The 24986-nt window shown below is 39.9% G+C and overlaps 1 protein-coding gene across 5 annotated transcripts in view; it reads right to left on the bottom strand.

Moving 5' to 3' along the window:
* Positions 1-24986, bottom strand: part of LOC127411420 (arf-GAP with SH3 domain, ANK repeat and PH domain-containing protein 1-like) — a 50551-nt gene that overhangs the window by 9121 nt on the left and 16444 nt on the right. For 4 of the 5 annotated variants that reach the window (XM_051646970.1, XM_051646969.1, XM_051646968.1 and 1 more), the window contains exons 4-17: positions 13159-13233; positions 12113-12162; positions 11476-11596; positions 10112-10197; positions 9719-9794; positions 4995-5081; positions 4705-4814; positions 3734-3803; positions 3324-3411; positions 2798-2846; positions 2006-2172; positions 1472-1605; positions 841-932; positions 541-721 (exon numbers count right to left, since the gene is read on the bottom strand). In XM_051646970.1, coding sequence (XP_051502930.1) covers positions 541-721; positions 841-932; positions 1472-1605; positions 2006-2172; positions 2798-2846; positions 3324-3411; positions 3734-3803; positions 4705-4814; positions 4995-5081; positions 9719-9794; positions 10112-10197; positions 11476-11596; positions 12113-12162; positions 13159-13233 — 1386 coding nt within the window. Of the gene's footprint in view, positions 1-540; positions 722-840; positions 933-1471; positions 1606-2005; positions 2173-2797; positions 2847-3323; positions 3412-3733; positions 3804-4704; positions 4815-4994; positions 5082-6195; positions 6371-9718; positions 9795-10111; positions 10198-11475; positions 11597-12112; positions 12163-13158; positions 13234-24986 lie in introns of those variants that run through there. The other variant, XM_051646971.1, reaches the window with a different exon arrangement.

The following is a 24986-nucleotide window of genomic DNA, read 5'->3' on the forward strand; positions in this document are numbered from 1 at the left end:
CAGAATTACAGAGCAAGAGAGAGAATGATTTATGATAGATGACAACTAACAGAACTGATCAAGGAGAAATGAAAATACAATTTTATTCAACCATACAAAGTCTCATATGACAGACATACATCTTTGAAAGCTCTAAATCTTTAAAGCATCTCAAGACATGTCTAAAGCATGGACTGACAGCATGTATCCAAGCTCAGAGATTTGATTACCTTTAAATATTCATAAATGGTGTGCCTTTTATGGTGGACTTTTGTCGGTAATTACGTGTAAAGGGGTGTTCACACATTCAGCAATCTACAGCAAAAAAGTGACCTGATCTTTTTTTCATGAGCAACAGCGACTGTGGCCGTGTCCAGCGATGTGACAAAGACAAGTTTAACTTTAAGCATAGAACAGATCTGCTATGTGGCGACTAAGCTCACAAGGAACGAAAGACCTGGTCATCTCTAGTGATAAATCTGCTGTATGTGTGAACAGGACATAAGGGTATGAGGCAGTGGTTTTACTCTTTGTTGCATAGAGAAAGTGTGTGTGTCTTACCTGTCCTTCAGGTGTGGCTTCTGGTTTCGAAAGGTCCTTTCCTTCTGCATAGAGCTGCAGCAGTGACATGAGGTCTTTGCTCTTAACGGTGTCATACACACGATACGGTTCAGAGTGTTCTTTTGGGAGAACATAGCGGTGTTCAGCATACTTTGCCACAATATACTCCTTCCTGGCTGTCCTGAGAAAGAGACACAAACACATTAAGCATGAAACAGTACAGAGAATGTTGAGTGATGGTTTATTTTATATATTAATAATGAATGGAGCTTTACGTGTGAACTGTGCAGCAGCACTTACATGTCACTCTTTGGTAGGGGCTTGATCAAATCATTGGGCAGGTTGACTTCCATGATGTCATTAAATCTGGAATTTCCAATGCTCACTGCAAGCTGTGTATCAAAATAAAAACCCAATGAATAAACACTCATGCAAGAAGGTCTAAGTTTCCAATGAAACATGGGCCTTGGTTTGGTCATAGACATTTGAATACTGCAGTCATATATTCAGTGGTGTGTTTAAGCTGTAGTTTGACAACACTAGCTACAAAATAAGATTCATGAATGCACTTAGATTTAGGAATATTTCTGCTGTACTGTCAGAGGATAAAAAGTTCACATAAACATGAACAGATGAAGCCAAAAACAAGTCACTTGTGACAAACTGCTGAATCACTCCCACGGTATTATGGGTAGGTTAGAAGTTCAATATAAATGTTTTTTTTTATTTATTTTTTTAACAAAAACACTGGACAAAGATCAGTTACAAGGTGAGTAATGGAAACTGAATAACCTCAGTAAATGGCATGACATCAAATGCTTATGAAGTTAAATAAACAACAGCCTCCAATTCATATGAATGACTTTCAAAGAGAGTGTGCGAGTTAAAGGGAGATCCACTTAATAGTTTACGTGCATTAATGTGTGTTTACCAAGAGTTCAGAGGTGCTAAGCACATCAAGAGTTAGAGACTGAATTCGTGAGTGATGTACTCCGAGCTCGCGATGGATTCCTGAACACTCGATACAGGTGAGGATGCCCAGGTTAGTAGAGAGCCAGGTGGGGTCTAAAGAGCAGAGATAAACACCTCACTTAGACATTTTCTCTGTCAGATTTTAGCTATAAACACCCTCTGCTGACCACAGAAGTTTGTTTTTATTCGTAACAATAATGCAGGAACTCTGTACAACAAACATGCTTGAATATTTAACTGTTCTCTTAACCAATGTTAATGAATCGTGTATGCAAATCTCAAATACACATTAGTGACAAATTAACCTAAATTATGCCAAAATAAAATTAAGCTTTTCTCTTTGGCATCTTGATTTTAAATAATGTCACACTTAGCATTTCAGAATTACAGCAATCTACAATGCCATCTACTGTTTGGCATTATAACAGTATTGGTGACTTTGTAACAGTATTTCTTTTTTATATCTGAATATGTCAGTATCTGCAATTGAGACCTGGAGCTCCGCAGTCGCAGCAGGCCTCATTGCCGGGCAGATTTCTCAGGCCAGAGATGACAGCTCGGACGAGCTCCTGCAGACCACTGTCCTGAAACTGCAGTGGATCACCCCCGAGAGCTGTGTTTAAGGCCTCCTCCTTACTGTTCTGCAGCACAGACACCCATCTACAGCAAGAGAGAGAGAGAGAGAGAGAGAGAGAGAGAGAGAGAGAGAGAGAGAGAGAGAGGGAACAAATAGGTAAAAAATAGGAGTGAGTTCTTATCACTGCCTACATCTAAAACTGAACACCAAAAGATTGAAACAGTAGGGTTCTGGAGGTAAATCTCCTATCATCTGCAACGGGACTGTACCTGTAGTTAATTCCTTCATAAAAAACAGTAAGTACACAGTCTTGTACCTTTTTTGCCAATTTTCATATATTTTTTTGCTTCAAATCAAAGTTTGTAATGTTGTGATTTATGTTGGAGCTGGTTGGTTTGGTTCATGGCTTAGAACTCTTTAATGAAGAATTTTTTTAAATACCAACAGGGAAAATGAATGGGAAAAATACTTCAGAGACGGCTAAAAATGTGGCTAATCACTGTTGCGCTTTGTGACATTTCAAAAACATCCGTTGCATCTTTAAGTAACTTCATTATATTTCTTTATCCCTCTTTTGACTCTTTTTCTCTCTCTCTCATCATGAGGAGCAGGTTTTGAACCGGCTTTCTCCTACATGTCTGTGCATGCTGTTTGCAGTGTTGATAGAGATTTCTCTGAACATGGGTGAGTACAGATTCAAGCACTTACATCAAACATTCCTGCTCATCCTCAGTCTGAAAATGGTATGTGCGATTGTCTGTAAGAAAAAGAGAGTGTGTTAGAACTGTGTGGGCTTTTATGCAAAAGGTACATGGAAAAAACAATCCTGATCTTCAGGAACTAAATATCAAACAAGCCACTCAATACACTTACTTTTCCACATACAAAGACTGTTCCTCAGATTTTTAATTTACATACTTCTGCACACCTACATACACTACACAACTTGTATGGCTCCATGCTTCATGTTACACATCACACAACTTTGTTTGGTTAATTTTACCATCAAAAAGCAAGTCATTTCCCCAATTGTACTTAACAGGATAAACGAACAGAGCTTATTTCTGGTAGTGTACATTTTTAGCTTCAATAAAAATTCTCTCCTCTTTCTCTTTGCAAACTGCATTACATTTCATAAATTGTATATCTGTATCTCTTTTTCTTTTCAGACATTTTTGTTGAAAATCAGGTTAATCCTTTCATGTACTTTCACACATGTGAGCGGGGAACTTACGTGTGACTAAATCAAACGTTCTCTTTTCCTCAGGGTTGGGCCGCACCTGACAGGTCAGGAGGTTGAGCTTTGCTGGTGGTCTGTTGATCTGAAAGAGATCACAACATGCTCAAAACACAGCATCCATTTCCCACAGTTTATTTTAAGACTGTTTAAGCAAACATGCACAGGATTTTTCATAGTCATATACATGAATGACAAACATTTCTTAAAAAGAATGATGTTCAAATAATTGCTCTAGCGCCTCCAGGCATAGGGAGCAGACTTTGTGTATCAATACTATGTGAGCGCACTATGTGCTTAGACAACTGCAGCTTCAGTTAACTGCAAACTGCAAGCATAAATGAAAGCTGTAGAGAGTCAAACTCTCTAATCATTCTGTGTGCATGTGTGTGCAAGTGTAATTTCACCGTGCTATGTGAAATGGTGAGGCAGCCATATTTAACCCCACACTTCCGCTTCTGCCAGACCTTTCTGATCCTGAAACACAAAGATCATCATGACAAAAATCAGGATGCTACAGTGAAACCTTTAAAACAAACTCGAGAATACTGCTCCTTCTATGCCATGAATAATGTAAGAAGAAATTCAATACGTTCCGAGCAGATTTAATGTGATGTTTCGGAGGTCAGTGGAGAGTTCTTTTGATTCAGAAGCTCTCCAGTGAGGTTAGAACCAGTAATCACTGACTAATTTGGTGTTGATTCGAATTTGCTGACTGATTTTATAGTTTCACACACAAAGATAAGTGATTAACCACATCAGCTTGGTGGGATGTAGGCATGTTTTTGTGTGTGTTTGTATGTGCAGAGCTGTAAGATGGGCTCAGAGGTTTTTAAGAGAGTGTAATGCAGCCAGAGTCTAAACCACACTTAATAGAGAACATCTGTATGAGGAACAGTGTGACACACACACATTTACAGAGAAACACACCCTTTCTCTTAATCAGAATCACACACTCTACTTCAGCTGCAGGCCTGAGATCAGACTGAAGCTTCATGCTGCCAACTGATCTGATCCTCTCACGACATTAGAACTGATTCCTTCATCTCATGTGCTCTCAGTATCAAATAAGGGACATATATATTACTGCGCACACTGAGAGGTGCATGGAGAGTTTTTCCAGAGGAACACACAGAAATACCCCATGTGACCTAAAGCAAACAGGAGCTGGATATTGCATCATGTCTGGAAAACCTTGAATAAGTTATGTTAATGAAATTGAATAGGGGGTTTGTTGTTTTTTTGGAGTGTTTGGGGAGGCGGCGGCGGGGGGGGGGGGGGGGGGTTTGAGTTGAGGTTCGAACTTATTGCAACTTCTCAACTTTGTAAAGTAGTTGCTAAAGTTTGGAAGTTTCAGAGAATATGCATCTTAACTCACCCATCGCTTTTCTTAAGAAGAAAGCCAGATTTCTCTGTGCCATATTTCTTATTGCCTTGAGGCTGGTGGATGCTATATCCATGGCCAGAGTTCTTCTTGTTTAGAAAATCCTATGATGAAACAGAACAACACATTCATCATCACCATCATTACTGCTGAACTTCACTGGAGTTTCAAATGTCTAATTATGGCCACATATAGGCCTTTTTCTAGTACATTTGACTACAGTCATGGAAATATATTACTTTGAACTAGAATTATTAGCATTCTGTGAGTCATAGTGTTGTTACCTCTTTGCCATCCACCTGTAGTTTTGTTCGAAGACTGTCACGCAGTTGAGAGAGCTGCTTAACTTCCTCATCCTGTTTGTGCCGAACCTGTGAAACAATCACATAAAGATGAGGCATGCCGTGATTCTGAGCAGTTTGTTTGTTGTATCTGGTTAGTGAAAATTAGTTATGGACGTAAACCCATACAGTGGTGGCCAAAAATATTGGCACACTTGGTAAATATGAGCAAAGAAGGCTGTGAAAAATATGTCTTTGTTCATCCTTTTGATCTTTCATTCAAAATATCCACAAATATAGATCTTCTAATGGTTATCAAACAATTGCAAACACAACAAAAGTTTTATCAAAAAACAAATATTTTTGTCAAATATATGTGTGGTACAATTATTGGCACCCTTTTATTCAATACTTTGTGCAGACTCCCTTTACCAAGATAACAGCTCAGAGTCTTCTCCTATAATGCATAATGAGGTTGGATAACATGGCAAGGGATCCGAGATCATTCCTCCATACAGAATCTCTCCAGATCCTTCAAATTCCGAGGTCCACATGGTGGACTCTCCTCTTCAGTTCACTCCACAGGTTTCCTATGGGATTCAGGTCAGGAGACTGGGATGGCCATGGCAGAACCTTGCTTTTGTGGTCAGTGAACCATTTTTGTGTTGACTCTGATGTGTGTTTTGAATCACTGTCTTGCTGGAAGATCCAACCTCATTTTAAGATTTCTGGCTGAGGCAGTCAGGTTTTGAAATCTTTTATCTGTTGGTATTTGATAGAGTCCATGATGCTATGTATCTGAACAAGATGTCCAGGACCTTTTGCATAAACAGCCCCACAACGTTAAAGATCCACCACCATATTTAACCACGGCCATGAGGTACTTTTCCATATGGCTACCTCTCTGTGTGCGCCAAACCCATCTCTGGTGTTTGATGCCAAAAAGCTCTATTTTTGTTTTATCTGACCACAGAACCCGGTCCCATTTGAAGTTCCAGTAGTGTCTGGCAAACTGAAGATGCTAGAATTTGTTGTTGGTTGAGAGCAGAGGCTTTTTTCTTGAAACCCTCCCAAACAACCTGTGATGTAGGTGACGTCTGATTGTAGTTTTGGAGACTTTCTGACTCCAAGACCCAACTAATTTTTGCATTTCTCCAGCTGTGATCCTTAGAGAATTTTTGGCCACTTGAACCATCCTCCTCACCGTGCTTGGAGACAATATAGACACATGTCCTCTTCCAGGTCGATTCTTAACATCTCCAGTTGATTGGAACTTCTTAATTATTGCCCTGATGGTGGAAATGGGTATTTTCAATGTTTCAGCTATTTTCTTACAGCCATTTTTCATTTTGTGAAGGTCAACAACCTTTTGCCACACATCATAACTTCTTTGGTCTTACCTTTTGTGATAGATGACTAAGGGAATTTAGCTTGTGTGTTACTTCATATTTATACCCCTCTGAAACAGAAAGTCATAAATATACTTCAGATATATTTTACTCATAAGAATTTCTAAGGATGCCAATTATTGTGCCACACATATTTGACAAAAATATTCGTTTTTTGATAAAACTTGTGTTGTGTTTGCAATTGTTTGATATCCATTAGAGGATATATTTTTGTGAATATTCTGAATGAAATATCAAAAGGATAAACAATAAAGATATATTTTTCACAGCCTTCTTTGCTCATATTTACCAAGGTTGCCAATATTTGTGGCCACCACTGTAAAACATTTGATACAGGAGCCGTTACAGATCACAGTGACAAGTCCAGATCACACACACTGTTCTGGGTAGAATGAGCTTTTAACATCAGTTTACACCTATACGGAGTGCAGTGAATACAGGCTCACCTTGGAATAGGGCTGAAACGATTAGTCGACGTTATCGACAACGTCGAAAATAAAAAATTGTCGACCAAATTTTTTTTGTCTAATAGTCGTTTGATCTTAATGTAACATAAGATCATATGAAACTCTAATGATTGCACACAAGAGCAGCACTGCAGCACGCGCCTGACTGAGGAGAGGAAGAAAACACATCTCACAGTCCAGACGCACTCTAAACTTTACAAACAGCTTCAGGTGATGTAGATCGCAAAGTATGAGGGAATTATACAAAAATACAAAATAAGTAAATACAGAAGCACTCTTGTTGTGGAATAAACAGAGCCGGAGCTGACGCTCAGCTTAAGCAAAACTTGCGTGTCGAGCGTCTTTAGAGGAAACACGCCGGCGTTACATCTTAAATGCAGTTCTATTTAATGCGTTATAGCTTTATTAAAGTTCAAATAATAAGGAAACTGGCATTTCTCTGTGTGGTCAGCGCCTCTTCTATGAGTTGCGCGAAGTGTCCCGATCTAAGGGGGAGAGATTGAAACTGCACCCGGCTGAGGTACACTCTGTTGCGGGGACGCTCATACCACGAGTGCGCGCACTTAATGCAGCTAGATTATAACGTGATCATGATGCTCGTGATTTATTGAATCATAATATATGTCACTGTGCATTTCTTATCGTGAAAAAAATTGGCAAAACGCAGCTTTATTAACGAGAGAGAGTTTGTTTTTTTGTGAGTTAAAGATGGATTTAAGTGAACAGAAAGGTGAGAGAGGGTAGTCTTCACCCCATTATACACTGCAAAAAAAAAAAATTTTTATTTGTTTTTGTTTTGGCTTGTTTTCCAATATAAATATCTAAAAATCCTTTAAAACAACGTACATTTACTTTAGCAGCTATACTGCAGAAGAATTATAATTTTTTATCTGAGAATATATATTAAAAAATACAAATATTTTAAAATATCTAAAAATCCTGTAAAAAAAGATGCATTCACCTGAGAAGCAGCATATAAGATATTTAGACTTTTAGAGAATAGAAGTGTATTTTGTCTTTACTGCACTCGCAGAAGTATAACCAAGTGAAAAAATACTTATATACAAAATACACTTATATTAAAGATACATTCTCTTAAAGCAAGTCTAAATAGCTTATATGTTGCTTCTCAAGTAAATGTATCTTGTTTTAAGGATTTTTAGACAATTTTAAATGGAAAAAAGACAAAAACACTTGATAACGATAGGATTTTTTGCAGTGAATTTCTTTACTGAATTAAGCTTAATAAAAAGTATTTTTTCCCTTTAATTCAGTGACTGTCATTTAGAGGTATTTTTAAAAGATGATTTTGTCCTCTTTATTGTTAGCAAGCATGTTTAATACAACCTTTTAAGTCGGGGCACAAGCTGAATAGTCGGTTTAGAGCTAATGATTAATCATTGCAATAATCACCCGAATAGTTGAATAATCGTTCTAATAATCGTTAGATTAGTCGATTATCAAAATAATCGTTAGTTGCAGCCCTACTTTGGAACACATTCCTCTATTTTTCAGTACCAAACCAAACAGCCAGGCATCATTTATTGCTTGAAGCCAGTTGGAATTATGGCTGAAAATTATGCCTTGGCTCTCAGTACAAATTTCTTCAGCCAATTTCCATTGGTTTCTTTCTTTCCTTTTTTTTTATAAAAGGAAATATTTCTCTGAAAGCTGGATTGTACTTGTTTCATTTTTTAGTTTCATTTCCTTTTTGTGCTAACTGCTGTTTGTGATTTGTTATAATCAAGTGAGAACAAGTTAAAAACGTCACCTCAGTACCGCTACCAAACCAGTTATATCATAAAACACGGTCATCTCAACATCAATTCCACATGCCTCAGCCTGCATTTCCATAACAACCCCAAACGCACAAAAATATCAAGGAAAGCTAAAGATAATTTAATGAACACGGTTATTGTTGTGTGATATGTCAAACTAATCCAGATCTAAAGTTATGAAACAGATAGTTCCAGCCCTTGATGCTGATTGGTTAATACAGTGTTCCAGTCATTCTAAAATATACAATATAATAACCACTAGGACACAAAACAACTGTTCACCTACCTATTGTGTATATCACTGTACAACACATCTTCCATTATTGTTTACATGTCAGGGATTAAATCTTCTAGTGGAAAGATAGTGCTTTAATGAATTTGCTTAATAATATTAAATTTTAGTGTAAAATGTATCCTTAATATTTGTAACATTTAGCATTTAACAAGCAATAATGTCACTCGAGGCTGTGCTAAATTGTTAATATCAAATCGTGGCTGAAGGGACTGCAGGCACTCTGCTGAGCATCATCCGTAACAAAACCACCCTTATTGCTTATTACTAGCATTCTTTATTTATCATACCTGGAAAATTCTAGAACATCAGAAGGTCAATTCTGTTCAGTTAGGCTTTAGAACTGAAAGAACCTCTATACAACCAAGACTTGCACACATTCATATCATTATATCCACCAGTTTGCTGCTGTTAAACTGATGATTAATAATGGTTAAGACAGCTGAAAGGGTCTTATGATGGTTCTTGGTTTATTTTTTAGGAAGGCTGCAGGGAGAGGAATCGAAGAATCTAGACTCAATCAATATAATGTGTGTGCGGTCACCAACACAAGGTGGAAAAAAACTCAAGGAATGTAACAGGGAATCTTTTAAACTAACAGCTTCTACCAGACCAGACATGTAAAATCCACAACGAAGTTATAATCTTCCTCGTAAAGAATTTAAAGAGTCATATTTTATCATGTTAAAACTACTCTGAGGCCATGACTAACATGAGAAAAGAGATATTTCAAAACATAGAAATTATGTGTGTGTTTGTGTGTGTGTGTTTTTGTTATTACCATATGTACAGAGGCTGCTAACTTCTCCACAAATGGACCAAGATTCTCTGCAGCTTTTAGGCCATCCTGGAAAAAACTGAACAAACAATACGAGAGATTAGCTATCTTACATAGAAATGACACCACTATACACACCCTCGAAGCCACAGAGAGATTTCAGCATTTTGATTAAAGACTATTGTTGAGTGAAGAGTAAGATTTAAATCTTCACAGATCAGTCAATCATTCTGATCTGTGATTTTTTTTTTTTTATATAAAGAGTTTTTTTTCTCTGGAGCCAGTTTTTGTGACCCACAGCTTGGTGATATACTAAAGCCAAGTTGGGTTGAATTTGGTTCTGAAAAGAAAGCAAGTGGTTCTGGGTCCAGTGGTTCTGAATTAATTAGTACATACTTAAGTTGAGCTTGGAAGTACTTTATCAGGCTCTGCAGCAGGTCTGGACTTTGACGGACTTTCATCTCTTGAAGCTTCAGTAAGTACTGTCAAAACAGAGAAATAAAATTAAGTTGGTCATTTGTCAATGATGAAAGGTTAATTGATTGTCCCAGTGTTCTGACTCAGCACAAACAAAAAGTAGATGAATTTAGCACAAACATGATTTAAGAACCGAAAGAGGAACTAAATTATCTGGTGTTGATTAGTTTTCTAGAAGTCATCACACATTAGCCTTTAGCAATAATATTTTAAGAGCAAAAGACTTTCTTCTCAAAGCTTCTCAAAGTGGTCAAAGGAGCTGCTGGAGGTCAAATGTTGCCTCACATTCTATGTTCTGTTTCTAAAACACCATTTTAAATAGGTGAGAATTTACTTTGTGTAGTAACACATACTAGAACTTTTCTGAAGTTAATGATGGTCACGTGCTCAGTCAGTTTTTGGAAGAAATAACGAATGTCTCCACTATAAAGAGAGAACAAAGTGAAAACATCTGGAGTTCTGTGGCTGGGAAAAAGAGCGCTATAGGACACTGAAAATCCCCCTCTCTTTCATTATTCCTCTACTTCGTCCTTCCCTTATTCTTTCTATTACCACAGCTGGGTTCAAGCACTGTAGCCCAAATTTCCCCTGCCCTGGTAACTGCCACACACATGCAGTATTTGGAACTTGGACGTGCTGCCAACAAGACATGTGGTAAGGTAGTAAGATCATTAATAACCACACACACACACACATAAAAATGTTTAGTTGGCTATCGAAATGAGGCTATACTATAGACTTCTATTGTTTCATACAAAGCTATTTATAATTACTATAAACTAACCATAACTCAACCCCAACCCCTAAAAGAAACCTTTGATTTTTCGAGTAAAAAATAAATGCTTTTATGTATGAATCATTTTTCCAAATGAGGACATTCTCAAAACTTCCTAAAGGGAGGTTTTGTCAGATTTAGCTCACTTCTGGGGACAAATTTGTCCTCAAACTATCACTAAGTACACACACTCACATGTACATACATTCAAACAGGATTTGAACAGGATCACAACTCAACTACACATAAATTTCTTAGTTTGAGGTGAGTTCAGACACCACAACAGACTTTTTGAATTTATAAGGAGTGTGTTTAACACTGTGGAGAGGTTAACAGGTGGTAGAGGAATGACCTGCTTAGACACATACACATACTGTACATAGCTGTACTAACCGCACTTACTCTCCATAAGACATTCACAAAATGTGGTCTTGGTCCGGTTAAATGTGCACGTTTTATAGTCTGTTAACCAGCCACCCTGGCCGAGATGAAATACACAAATCATTACCTCACACATCTGCAACTGGAAGTTCCTCCTCTCTCTTTCCATGTCCTCCACTGTGTTTGTCCCTTCCAGCCGGATCAGCCCATGTTTCTGTTTCTCTCTCCTCTCCTTCTCCAGCTTCCCTCTGAAAAACACAGAGAAAGAGGAATGAATATGAAAAAGGAAAAAAGGATTTTATAACACACTTAGTGGTTTTTATAACAGGATTTTATAACACACTTTGCATGTGGAAATGTCTTTCAGACACCAAACTGAAGTCTTACGGCCTGATTATACTTTGGTTGTCCGCGTTGCTGATCACTCCGCTCACAATATTCGTGACCCAAAGCCGGTTTTCTCAACACGCGGACGCGGCAAACTTCTGTGCGCATTGCCGGCCATTGTCTGTACTAATAAAGTATCACAAAGCAGCTGTAGTGGGAATGCGTCAAATGCGTTTGTATTCGCTCACTGTCAGAAGAGTATACTCAGAAAGGCAACGCGGTCGGCCAGGCGCAATCTGATCCGGAACACAGGAAAACAAAGTATACCCGGGCCTTTAGGTTCAATTCAAGTGCTGGTCTTGGACTGAAGGTCGCAGGAATTTGTGATCCATGAGTAGGATCTGTCTCTGAGAGTCACAAAAGTCATTAAAACTCACATTTTAGCATCATAATCCTTCCAGCTTTTCTCCATCTGTTTTTTCAGCTCCTAAGATAGAGAGAGAGAGAAAGAGAGAAAAAGAAAGAAAGACAGCATTATGAATAGTGGGTTTTGTAATGGCTGATACGATATCTAGAGAGCAGGTAGGCCGATGACCAATTTAAAGATTGATTTTAAATGAATGCCTATTTTCCACATTATTTACTCAAATTTTACTAAAATAAAATTTACATTATCAATGGACAAGGCTCTCAGTACAAATTTGAACTGACATAGGGCAGAATGTCCACTTCATTTTATCGGCCAAGTGGGCACAATTACATTCTACCAGTTAATTGGCCTGGGCTGCATTTCCCAAAAGCATTGTAAACTTAAGTTGAACGTAGAGACCATTGGCGCCAATGGTTTCTATAATCTACTTAGGCTTACCATGCTTTTTGGAAATGGGGCCCTGGCTGATATATCAGACTATCATTAATTCACAGTGTCTATTGTCACAAACGCACACAAACACCCTGTGTTTATGGATATGTAAACACACACATTTAAATGCTTTGCATCACCCTAAAAATTTATGCAATAAAGAAGGCCACCTTGTTGTGGAAAATTTATAATTGTGTAATATGACTGTAATGATGTCAGGGTGTGTATCCTACATTCTTAAGGTGTAACTTGATCTAAGAGAGCTGTTGTACATCTCACTTAACTTACAGGTTAAACTCATAAAAAAAGGTGTGGCGCAGGTATTGTCTGTCTGACACATTACAATATACAATAATCCAAAAACAAACTTCTTCTTTAAAAACAGCTGCCACATGCCAAAGTTAGTCACAACACTTCGTCCAATGAATAAAACATGACACATTGTTTTAGACTCTTTAGAAGCATGACTCAAACTTCCTGCTCTTGATCAACCTCTCTAATTGATTTTAATGATGCTGAATTTGTGCAGTTGGTAACATTTTTGACACATTTAGTCCAGTATGCAGTAGTAATCCAGTAGTAGTCCAGGAATAATGTGACGCAGGTGTCAGTATCACTCACCAGCCTGCTGTCTTTCAACTCTGCCTTCAACATGTTTTCAAGAGGGAATGAGATGATGTTGTTCAGGTTATGTACCTACAGAGAGAGAGAGAGAAAGAGAGTGAGAGAGAGAAAGAGTCAAAAACAGCATCAATTCAGGCAGACACACATTAAAAACCAAACAGGCCAGCAGATCAAATGTAACAGAGACAGAAGCCAGAGAGAAACTTAAAACTGAAATTCCATAAAGTCCTTTTTCAAAATGAGTGCTCACATTTTTAGCTGGCAAGACATATACGTTTATAGCTTTTCTATGGCTAAATGTCCTATAAGTACGGTTTTCAGGAGGGGTGAATGGACACAAATCATAAATCTGCATTTTAAAAATTCTAAATCTAGAACTCTGTTTGGGATTTCTCCTCTGCCAAGCACAATAAAGTGCTGAGTGAGTATAAATCTTCCTTTGGAAAGAATGTGTGAGAAAAACCAACTCCAGGAAGAGAGAGGAATCAGAGCGATTTATTTAAAGAGGCCCTATTATGCTTTTTGGGATTTTACCTTTCCTTTAGTGTGTAATATAGCTGTTTGTGTATGTAAAAGGTCTGAAAAGTTACAAAGCACAAAGTCCATGCAAAAGGGAGTTATCCTCTCCCACAGACAACACTGCTCAAGAACTACAAGAAATGGCTGGACTGTAGTCCAGTCGTTTCTTCCGTAAAGTATCTACATCACTATGTAACACATTTGCATAATGCCCGCCTAAAGGCTACTTTGGCCCACCCTCAAACAAACGTAGTTATAGCCGAGGCCAGGATGAGTTGGGTTAGTGTTGTCGCCATGTCAAGAAGACGCCATTTTCTTCACTGCAAAAGCAAAACCTCTTTGTTTAGACTTCCAAAGACAGACGAATTGAAGAATCAGTGGTTAAAATTTATTTTAATTATTGAGCAGTACAACCACAACCAATGCCGGATTTTCAAGAGGGTTACTCCTGAAAGATGGTGCAGTTCCCACTTTGTTGGGACAATCTGGCGCTTCAGAATCACAACCTGTAAGTATGCTTGATTATTTGTGGATTTATCTGCTACCGAGAGTTCAAATGTGGAGTTTTGTGTTGTAGCTATAGTGTACACCCAGTGCACAGCTGTAGGCCTCTGCTAACCTGCTAGCTAATGTTATTGTGTTTAAATAGTTTTGCTTATCAGCTGTGGGCCCACTTTTACCTACAATTGTGTAGAGATATGCAGATTGTTTGTCATTCTTACTATCATGAATAGTGATCAAGTGTGGAAATGGATTTATTTTTTACAAACGGTCATTTTAAGTCTGCAATCCACGGTAGTGCTTGGCTAACCTGCTATGTAATGTGATTGTTTTGGTAAGGGTTTACTATTCAGCTGTGGGACGGCTTTTACCTAAAACTGTGTAACAAAATGGTCGATTTTAAGAGTCTTATATAATTATATAATTACAAGCTGTAATGTTACGGCTGCTATCCACGGTTGTCCACGGCTAACATGCTCACTAACTCTAATATCCCCGGTAATGTCCAACCGGGAGTAAGCCTCTGTTCTCCGTTCATATCTCGGGCAAAAAAAGTTCAGCTACACCCATTCCAGCAAAAGATGACTAACGTAGATGCACTACGTGTCTTTTACTTGAAGCTTTGTTAGGTTCACAATAATCAAAGTACTTGTAAGAAAGCTACTAAATTAAAACTTACCACTGTGATACATCCTGCTCAAGTCATGCTTGTGAAGGTGGTTTGGGTCGATCAGCTTGTTCTTCCAAACTTTCATTATTGGACTCGGGCTAGAGCTGGTACAGCAAAACTTGGTTATGGTAAGGGCCGTTACATTTCAGACACACGCTCTACGTGGTTGACCAATCACAACAGACTAGGCCAGCTGACCAATCAGAGCAGACTGGGCTTTTCGGAAAGGAGGGCTTTAAAGAGACAGGACCTAAGGGTACGTTTACACGTCAACGATGTACTAAAAACAGAAAAGGTTTTCCTTAGCGTTTTTGAAAAGTTTCACGTACAGACGACAACGCTGTCAAAACGATCCCCGTTCACATGGATCCACAAAAATGACTAAAAATGCTGTATTATGCATGCCAGGCCAGTAGTTGGCGATGTCACTTTGTAAAGAAACACTACGCGCCTACGCAGATAAGCATTCTTCCACAGTGCGGTGAATACAAACAATGAAGGTGGCAAAAGCATCGAGCAATTTTGTCTGGATGGACGATGAGGTTGCTTTATTACTACAATTACTTTGCTGGAGAAGCATCAATAAACTCAAGATCTCGAGCAGCAAAAACACAGTCCTGTAGTCCGCCATTGTAGTTTTGAATGTCTCGCGCATTGTTTTGAAGTACTCGCACGCATGCCTATAGACTGAACTCTCAAGATTATTCAATAAACTCTGCTCATTTTTACCATCACTGCGTCTCTTGCCGCCTTCTGTATTCCCCCTGCTGACTCTTGGGCTGGTAGGAGAGTGAGTTAACATAAGCTGTTGATGTTGACTGGTTTTGGATATCAAATCAGAGTTCTGTCTATGGATATCTTCTGACAGAGAGAGAGGTCTTGTGTACACTGGATCTAACATGCATTTTCACTGCCTCATGTTTTCATATTCTAAGCATATCATTGAATACTGTACATGGCATCACATCTCTGTCTATAGGCTATATACATAAGCGGTGGGTGAATAAATTGCAGGGTAAAGGTAAATAAATAACATTTAAAATACAAATACGTTTTTCCCATCTGAATCCATACATACATTTCAAGATTTTCAAATTCCAGGTTCTGCCTACTGTACAATGTTCACACTCCGTACAAAACACTCCAAATGAATAAATTGTTGATTATTGTTATTTGCACAGACACCAGTATTCATATTGATAATTATACATCTCAATTTGATGCCTATCAATCCATCGTTCTTTATATAACACGTAATACGTGTGCGCATCACGTCATCGTTTTCACAAATTCGCATTTTTGTATGTTTACAAGGAGATGATAACGGCATCGTTTTCAAAAACTTGCACTTTGAAACCTGTTTTCAAAAGTTTGCGTTTTCAGGCCCCAAAAAGCCGTTGTTGTGTAAACGAACAGCCAAAACGCATAAAAAGTTTTCCATTTTTAGTTGAAAACGTTGTTGTGTAAACCGCCCCTAAATCAGAGCGTTTGAGCCAGAGGATGAAAATAGGTTTAGCAGAAATTTACAGTATGAAAAACATTTTGTTTTATTAACATTAAAGCATGTAAACCTATTCTAGTAGAAAATAAAATCATGAACCTGTAAATTTTTTTGTGATCAACTATTTTTTATTGATTTTATATAAAATAAACCTGTAAATTAGCATAATATGGGCTCATTAAAACTAAGGGTGACATTTCCCAAGAGTTCTAGTAGATATTCAATATCCACATGCACTTTCAGAGACAAGATCAGTAGCTGGGTTTCCATCAAAATGATTAAAAACTTTTAAGCGCATTTCTAAAAATTCAACAAAAAAAAAATATGAATCGTTGCACGTTTCCATCCACTACTTCATGCGCATTATCTTGAGGGAGCCGCCTTGTTATAATGGAGTAGCTGAATTACCTCCTTGCTTTGGGGAGAGTTTTATTTGCAGAATTGGAGAATTTGTACCCGTTTATTAAATGGTGCCAGGAAACCGTGCAGAATAAGTGTAATAACTGATATTATGAGGGCTGAAATTGCTGCGTTGCCAATACGAGACCAGTCTCCGCCTACCTGGGAGCGCCCGCGCTCAAAACTGTTCTGGCTGATTGTGAGAACAGTTGTGGGTTAAACAGTTCAGAATCTCAAGGGCTATGTTTGAAGACTTGTGTGCCAAGGTCTTATCTTTTGTTGGGCTAGTCACATCAAGCTATCGGACACTCATAACACGTGCACGAATGGTCAAAACATGTCATAGTTTTGCGAATAAACTGTTTCTATCACCTTAATGCACATTTTAACTAATGCAAAACTCTAGAAAATCCACCTCCTCCTAGCACATTAAATTGTATGCGAATTTTGAAAGTTTATTTCCATATTAAGCGTTTCTACTCAAGATTTTGTATGCGCAATTTCAAAATGCACATACAAATATTGGTCAACTTCAGGTAGATCGCCAAATCGGCTCAGTCAACCGCACACACCTCACAAATACAAGCCGTCAGCTCCCAAATTTTTTAGACAATTTTTAAAATTATCGGGAGGTAGTGACCTGCTCGTAAGCCGCTCGGCTCCGCTCGTAATTCCTCTCACACGATGCGAGCCAAGACCACACGAGCACCAACGATTTCTACGCAATCTCTCCCGACCGGAAAAAAGGTCGGCAGCTCGAACGACAGCTGAAAAATACATAATAGGACATAAACAGCTGCTTACATCTACATGGCATCAAATCTTCTGACATTCAGCCCCGCCCATTACCCACGAACAGACCCAAGCAAGTGACTCAGATCATCAGATGTAACTTCACTGCAAAGCATTCGCCTTCATCAGAACAGCTCTTCCATCCAAACAATCTTGTTATTCAACAGAAGCTGCCACAGCAGCTCATTTGTTTTTGCAGTATTGACCACTACCACATTAAGTGTTATATTTTTACTCTGTCTTTCTTTCTATACTCTATTTGCTGAAGCAGTTTATCTGCTTCGGCACTGTATGCATGTCAAACAACTCTCTACGACAGCTCATATGTTCTCTTATCTAAGCAGTCCATCGCATAAGCCTGCCTCCGTGAACGGGCGATGCTCCAGCTTCATGCCACCTGAGCTCTATTACAGCTTCATTTGAATGCGAGGGAAACAAAAGATTAACAATTTAATTAAATCATCATTCCAACGCTCCCCAGCATTTCAATCTGGTTCTCCTGCACAGGTGATTCCTGTCAGCCTCATTACCTCGCCGCGCAGCTAGTTAAGGGCGTGATCCATTCAGTGATTCTGTTTGTCATCTTCTAACATGAATACCACAATTGTTCTCCCTTCAAAGTGCCCTTCGGAGTGCGATTTATCCCATTCGGAAAACTGGGGCAATCATACAACAGCAAACTCCTTCCAATCAGCCGATACTCTGACAACTTATTTTCAAACGAGTGCAGACATTTTAGTGCGAGCTCGCTGCCGCGCAGCACCCGCTCTGACCATTCCACAGCTCACTGCAGTTATACACAGCCTCTGTCCGAACGGACACGAGCCGAATTCAGCTCTGCAAGAGGTGGATAATGCACCGCATTCCAACTCATTCATAATCATTCTGCAAATGTGTCTTGCCTCCTCTCAGCATTCGAGTTCGCCTCACCGCACATCCCTGATTACACAAAGCAAGTGCTTCTACAAACTTCCACTCATCTCTACACTATAACATGACTTTCCCTCCTCCCGCCAGGACAAACAATTCATGCAGGTAAAATCAATCTAGCATTTTATTTTACAGACAGTCTTCTCTACTTTTGCCCAAATCATTGGATTACAAACTTTTATTTACAAGCTTGACCATACAACTTAATTACTGCATGATTTTAAAAGCCTTCAACAATCTGTCATAATTTTTCGCTCCACCCAAGTTTAAAGTAACGGCATGGATTCAGCTTGGCACCTTGCTTATACTCCAATATTTCAGTTTTTCCAGTAGAATTTATTGCAAATGCGGCATCTTTTGGGTCGTGTGACCAAACCTCCTATTACACTGCAAACAGCGCAAATACGCTGTTCAAGCGCTGCAACTGTGGCATCTTAAGGGCCATACGACAAACTCCCACTAGGCTGCAAACAGCGCACATGCGCTGTCCAAACGCCACAAATGTTCAAATGCCACAACCGCGACACGTCTTTCAAACCATGCGTCTCAGCCTCCATGGCTCCTTAACCCATATTATGCCACTCATACCAAAAGAATCATTGCCCACCTAGCAAATGACAACAATCAGGCTGTTTCAGGTCTTCCCTAAACAGTTCACCATAGGCCTGCATCTCCACATCAATCAGTTTCATTCGAACATTCGCCTACTATACGCCCTCACGTCAAATGCCATGCTCAACCCATTCGTAATGCAGAGTTCTTGCTTATTTTGCAGCATAAACTTTTAATACGAAAACATGGGCCCTTCCTGTTAAACGCAGTGTGAGTCCGTGCTCAAAAATTCATCCCATTCATCCAGCCGTCGTATGCTGCATGGGCCCATGCCTGCAGATCCAGTTGCTTACAGCTTCGTGCGAGCTCAATAAAATTCAGCATAAACATTCTCACATGAATCGTATGCTCTCCCATTGAATGCTGTGTGGTCCCACGCCCGAGGATTCAGCCCGTTCGTATCACAAACGCACATGCAAGCACGTATCCTGACAATGCCTCAGTTTTTCCACGCAACCTATTCTCTTTGCCAAAATCCATCCCTCTACCCCTTCCTATCCATAGGCCACTAAAGCGGATTCCCACGTGAGGCTGCCTCCACTGGAGAACCCCGCTCCAGACCCATTCCCCTCTTCACTTTACCCTCCTCCCTTCTACCATTTTAATCTCTCCTACTCTGGAACCGTTCCCTGCACGAGGCTGCCTCCGCAAGCAAACTCCATCCCAAATCCCTCCTCAGCTAACCATAATTAAAGCAGAATACATTCCAGGCTCAAAAAAACACATTGCTGACTCTTCCTCATGTTTCTTTCAGAGATCCAGAGCCTCGTCCCCAGAAACGAACCCGACACCAAGCCCAGTTCCTCCCCGTTCAGAACTGAAATTCCTAGAAATCACCCTCTCAGACTCCTTCTCCATGCCCCCCCCAGGACTCCATTCTTCAAGCCATTCCACCCGAACCCTACAAACATATCAGATATCTTGGAAATGGTTCAAAGATTTCCACCTAAATTACAATCTGCCATTTCCCATTTTTTATCTCCTCTTTGTATCCTCCTTCGCCTCACACCTCAACAAAACCAAAAACCTCTGCCCGTTACTATTAAAGGGTACCTAAGTGTCATCCATTTCTTCCACAAATTAAATTTTTTGAAAAAATTCCCCCACAAAGAGCCATCCCCAGATCTCACTCCTCGTCAAGGGCTTTCACAAATCCAAACCCACCAGAATCGATACCAGACAACCACTGACAATCGATCTACTAACTTGTTGCCTAAACACTCTCCATCAGGGCTACATTTCTCGAAACACCTCAAAAAGCCAAGACGCCATGTTCATCCTTGCTTTCTTCGGCTGCCTCCATTGCTCCGAACTCACCACCATGACAAAATTTGACCAAAAAATCCATCCCAATGTTTTGGACCTCTATATCCTAGACAACGACACAATCAGATACTTCATCAAACAAAGCGAAACAGACCAAATTTTCATTTTCAACCTTCCTACTCCTATCCAGCCCTTCCAATCGCTAGCACAATATCTACATTACAGAGAATCCCAAACCAAAAACCCTCTATATCCCCTCTTTGTGGACAATAAAAAAAAATCAAGCAGCATCCCGATTCTGGTTCCAAAAACACCTCAAATTCGGCCTGCTCAATTCCAGAATTTCAGATAAGCCATACTCAAGCCATTACTTTCGCATAAGCGCCGCAACCACAGCATCCCACAAAGGCCTGCGTGAGCACCAAATACGATTACTAGGTCACTGGTCATCCAACGCATATCTCAGCTACATCTGCACAAACACATCAAGCCCTAATTAACTAATCACAAATATTCACATTCGGGGTCAGGAGGACGCTTGCTTCATCCTTGTCTTTCCAATAGGCCGGCCCCACCGTTCGGACGCAGAAGGGGTCCACGCCGGCCAGTCAGGAAGCCCCCACAACGCAGGATGGGCCCGCCTTAAGCACTCAAGGGCTCTGCCGTTCGAATCGCAGTGGGGGTTCTCCCGCTCGAATGCAGTACAAGCTAACTCAAGTTTATTTGCATCGTGGGCTCCCCCGTTCGAAGTGCAGTGAGGACTCCCCCATTTGAATGCCGTGAGGGCCCCCCATTGTCCGGAGGAGAAGCTTAGGTCATACTTTTGAGCGGCTAGGATACATGCCTCCACTCGGGGTAATGTTGCCCGATCGCAAGGGAGGCCCCTGCGCTCGGGCGTGACAGACTTCTCCAGCGCAATCCCATCAAGGGCTCTCCCGTTCGAACCGCAGAGAGGGTTCTCCCATCCGAAAACCGAGTGAGCTTCCATGTTTATTTGTATCGTGGGCTTTCCCTGTTCAAAGCTCGGGATGACTCCCACGGTCGAATGCAGTGAGGGCTCCCGTTCGATCGTGGGATAGGCCCGCTTGCTTGAGCTGCTGCCATGCCCCTTCCCTCGCGGTTCACCCGCCTGCCACACAGGCACATACGTCGAACCAACCAAGCCTGGAGGGAGACTTAAGGTAGGTATGGGCAGCTAGGATTCATGCCTCCGTCTGGGGAAACCCCCGCGTTCGGGCATAACGATCTGTCCAGCACTTCTCAGCTCTCTCAGAGCTCATTTCCATGTGGCCGCAACCACCACTGTCTTCAGTCTTCAGCCTATTTTTATTATCCATCTATCCCCCAAGTGGACTCTTGTGTGAGGCTGCCTCCACTAGCGGCCCCCGCTCGTTCTATAATTTTTTGTCACTAGCGGTGTGAACAGGGCTTATCCCTCACAGCCTCATTGTCATACCCATTAAAAATCAAAGATGCCGCAGGCGTGAATAAGGTCTACCATCGTACTAAAGTACCTAATATCATAAGACAGTGACTTCTGGCAAAGCCCTTTTGCAACCTGGTCTCAGACAGAAAATATGACTCTATATAAATTTTTGCTTGTTATACGTGCCTACAGATACAATTACCTGCAGTTTCCAGGAGAAATGAACACTAGAGGTGCTAGAACAACTGTGTTTTATTCATTTTCACACAAATCATGACTTTAATGGCTGATTATGACTTTATAAATACTTATATTTCTCTCTATTACTCAGACTTTGCTATTTTATGATATCCACACACTTTTCCTCAAACACATCTTTTGAAAAAAAAATGCATTTTAATGCTTGTATTACAAACTCACCTAAATATATACATTTATTCCAAATTAAATAGCTTGCGTGGTAGCTCACCTGATAGGGTGCCCAACTTAAGAGTCGGAGGTCCATGGTTCAAGTCCAGCCATGAACTCAAGCTGACACATGACATAACAGTCATAAAAACAGCACAAGATGCATGCTACAGAAAATATGCTTTTTCATTTCGCTTCTACATTTTAAAACACTAATGGTTATATTTAGGCACTGATAAGGTAAGGAAGTCTTTTTTAACTTATCATATATATTTTAAAACACTAATGGTTAAGTTTAGGCGTTGATTTGGTAAGGATGTCTTTTTTAAACATTTCATTTATATTTTTAAACACTATTGGTTAAGTTCAGTCAAACGTTTTAGGTAAGGGAGGTATGTTTTTAAAAGAAATATCTAAAATTTCCCTTAAAACCGCATCTGAACACAACACCATTTTACTTGCTTTTGGCGCCCCCAGCTGGACATTTTACTGGACACCTGCCAAAATTGATCTACAGCATGTACATTTTGAATAGCATAAATTTTGTCATGTTCACGTATATTTCATGAGTCCAGGCTGTCCTTTTAAGTGACTTTGTGAATCATCTATGTGAATTAGTTAATTTACATGAACCGTCCGAAGAAACCGAATAACTAAAATGAATTGAAGTTCCCAACTCCAAATGTAAGTGAATTGTTAATTTTAACAGTTTCATTTGCAAGCACTGTCCTGAAACAACCGATTCACTTAAATGATTTGGATAACACTATATCGGCCATTGGCCATCCTGCTACTTAGATAATGACACTGGTATCATATGGAACAACTTTAGGTCGATCACTAAAAAAGACATTTAAACTCAAGCAAACACATATTTACACTTAGACATCCACTAACCTCAGTACAAATTTGTGTGTAAATTTAACATCATTAGGGGGCCTGGGTAGCTCAGCAAGTAAAGACGCTGACTACCACACCTGCAGTCGCAAGTTCGAATCTAGGGCGTGCTGAGTGATTCCAGACAGGTCTCCTAAGCAACCAAATTGGCCCGGTTTCTAGGGAGGTTACAGTCACATGGGGTAACCTCCTCGTGGTCACTATAATGTGTGGTTCTCGCTCTCATTGGGGCATGTGATGAGTTGTGCGTGGATGCTGCGAAGAATAGCATGAAGCCTCCACAAGCGCTATGTCTCCGCGGTAATGCGTTCGGTAAGCCACGTGATAAGATGCGCGGACTGAGGGTCTCAGATGCGGAGGCAACTGAGATTCATCCTCCGCCACCCAGATTGAAATGAGTCACTACGCCACCACGAGGACTTAGAGTGCATTCCAAATTGGGGAGAAAAGGTTGATTTAAAAAAAAATAAATAAAAAAAATAAAAAACATCATTAGAGAGTGATCTACTTATGGTGCTGAATATGGATTTATAAACTTTTACTGTTCAAACAAGTGAAAAGGACGTGTTACGTATAAATCTTCATGAATATGAAAAATTTGTCTCTCTCTGAGGGAAAGTCATGGCCTCCAGCACAAGGGCGCTAAATCAAACTGAGTTTATTTTCTTAGCCGAGTTACTGATGTATTTTTTAAGCTGAGGTTCCTGTCCCTGGTGATCTTTTGAGTGACAGCCCGTGGTTAGGTCCAGTCCACTCATGCTCTTAGATCTGGAATAAATTACTATCACCGTGGAAACTATCAGTGGGAGGGTTTCGGGTGCTGTGGTTTGAGGGGCCCTCGCCTGCAGCTGTTGAACCCATGCAGACACACACAAACACTACCCCTCCAAATCCCCTGAGTAATTTGTACAGCTGTAAATCTGCTTCTTATTCATGCATTTTTAAGAAGAAAAGCCTCACAGACACACACCCAAAGGTGCTTTCTGAACAGTACTGAAAGCTAGAGCAGCGCTTGGTTAAATCTTGACTGAAGGTGATAAAATCGTCACATTGGCCTTGAATTATACAAGTAACGCATCACTGTGCTTTATACTGCACCGGTAAGGGGCTGTTCAGACTGAACTCTTTCTTGCACTGAAAAAGCTAGATGCAGCGCAACAAATGGAACAGAATGCAGGTGTCTCAAAATGCCTTTTTAAAAGTTGAAGTTCTATTAACTTGTCACAGTGTCTAAAAAATGCAGTGCTCCTACACGAGATGCTAAAAAAAACAAAGCAGTGCAAGCAACAGTCAAAGACGTCCGTCAAGCACGTTTGCATAGAAAAACAATTTAAAAAAAAGAAACAGGGCAGACAAACACAAAAACATATTGGGTGTGAATGCCCCCTAAAATGCTCCCTAAATTGCAGATTTAAGATCCTGCAGAGACCAGGGGTGGTTTCCCAAAAGCATCGTTAGCCAAATATGGTCGCAAGTTCCATACTTGCCAACATAGTTCAATGATTTGGTGTTCCCGAAACCATAGTTACAATGAACGTTTGCAAACAGCATCGCACAGTTGTGAGTTTGGAACTACAGCTCTTTATCTTGTGGTTGGAAGCATAGTTCCTTGTAAGTCTGCAATGTGGACATCATTTGACTTCGCAGAGGCTTCTATATCTTTCATTCCATATATACCTTTTAATTTTTGTCAAGACTTTTACCACATTTACATGCATTTAAGAAAATGACTAAATCCAGGGTTTTGCAGAAAGAAGCGTTCCGAACATGTAAATGTAAATGAGCTATTATAATTTAAATCATGGAAGTTATTACTCCGCCCCCAGCGTAACTTCATTAACAAGTAATAACGACTGCTCTATATTGTTGAACCAATGTGGTTCAAACGATGGATGTACAACACA

Source organism: Myxocyprinus asiaticus, chromosome 20 (assembly GCF_019703515.2).
Source record: "Myxocyprinus asiaticus isolate MX2 ecotype Aquarium Trade chromosome 20, UBuf_Myxa_2, whole genome shotgun sequence".
Taxonomy (NCBI): Eukaryota; Metazoa; Chordata; class Actinopteri; order Cypriniformes; family Catostomidae; genus Myxocyprinus; species Myxocyprinus asiaticus.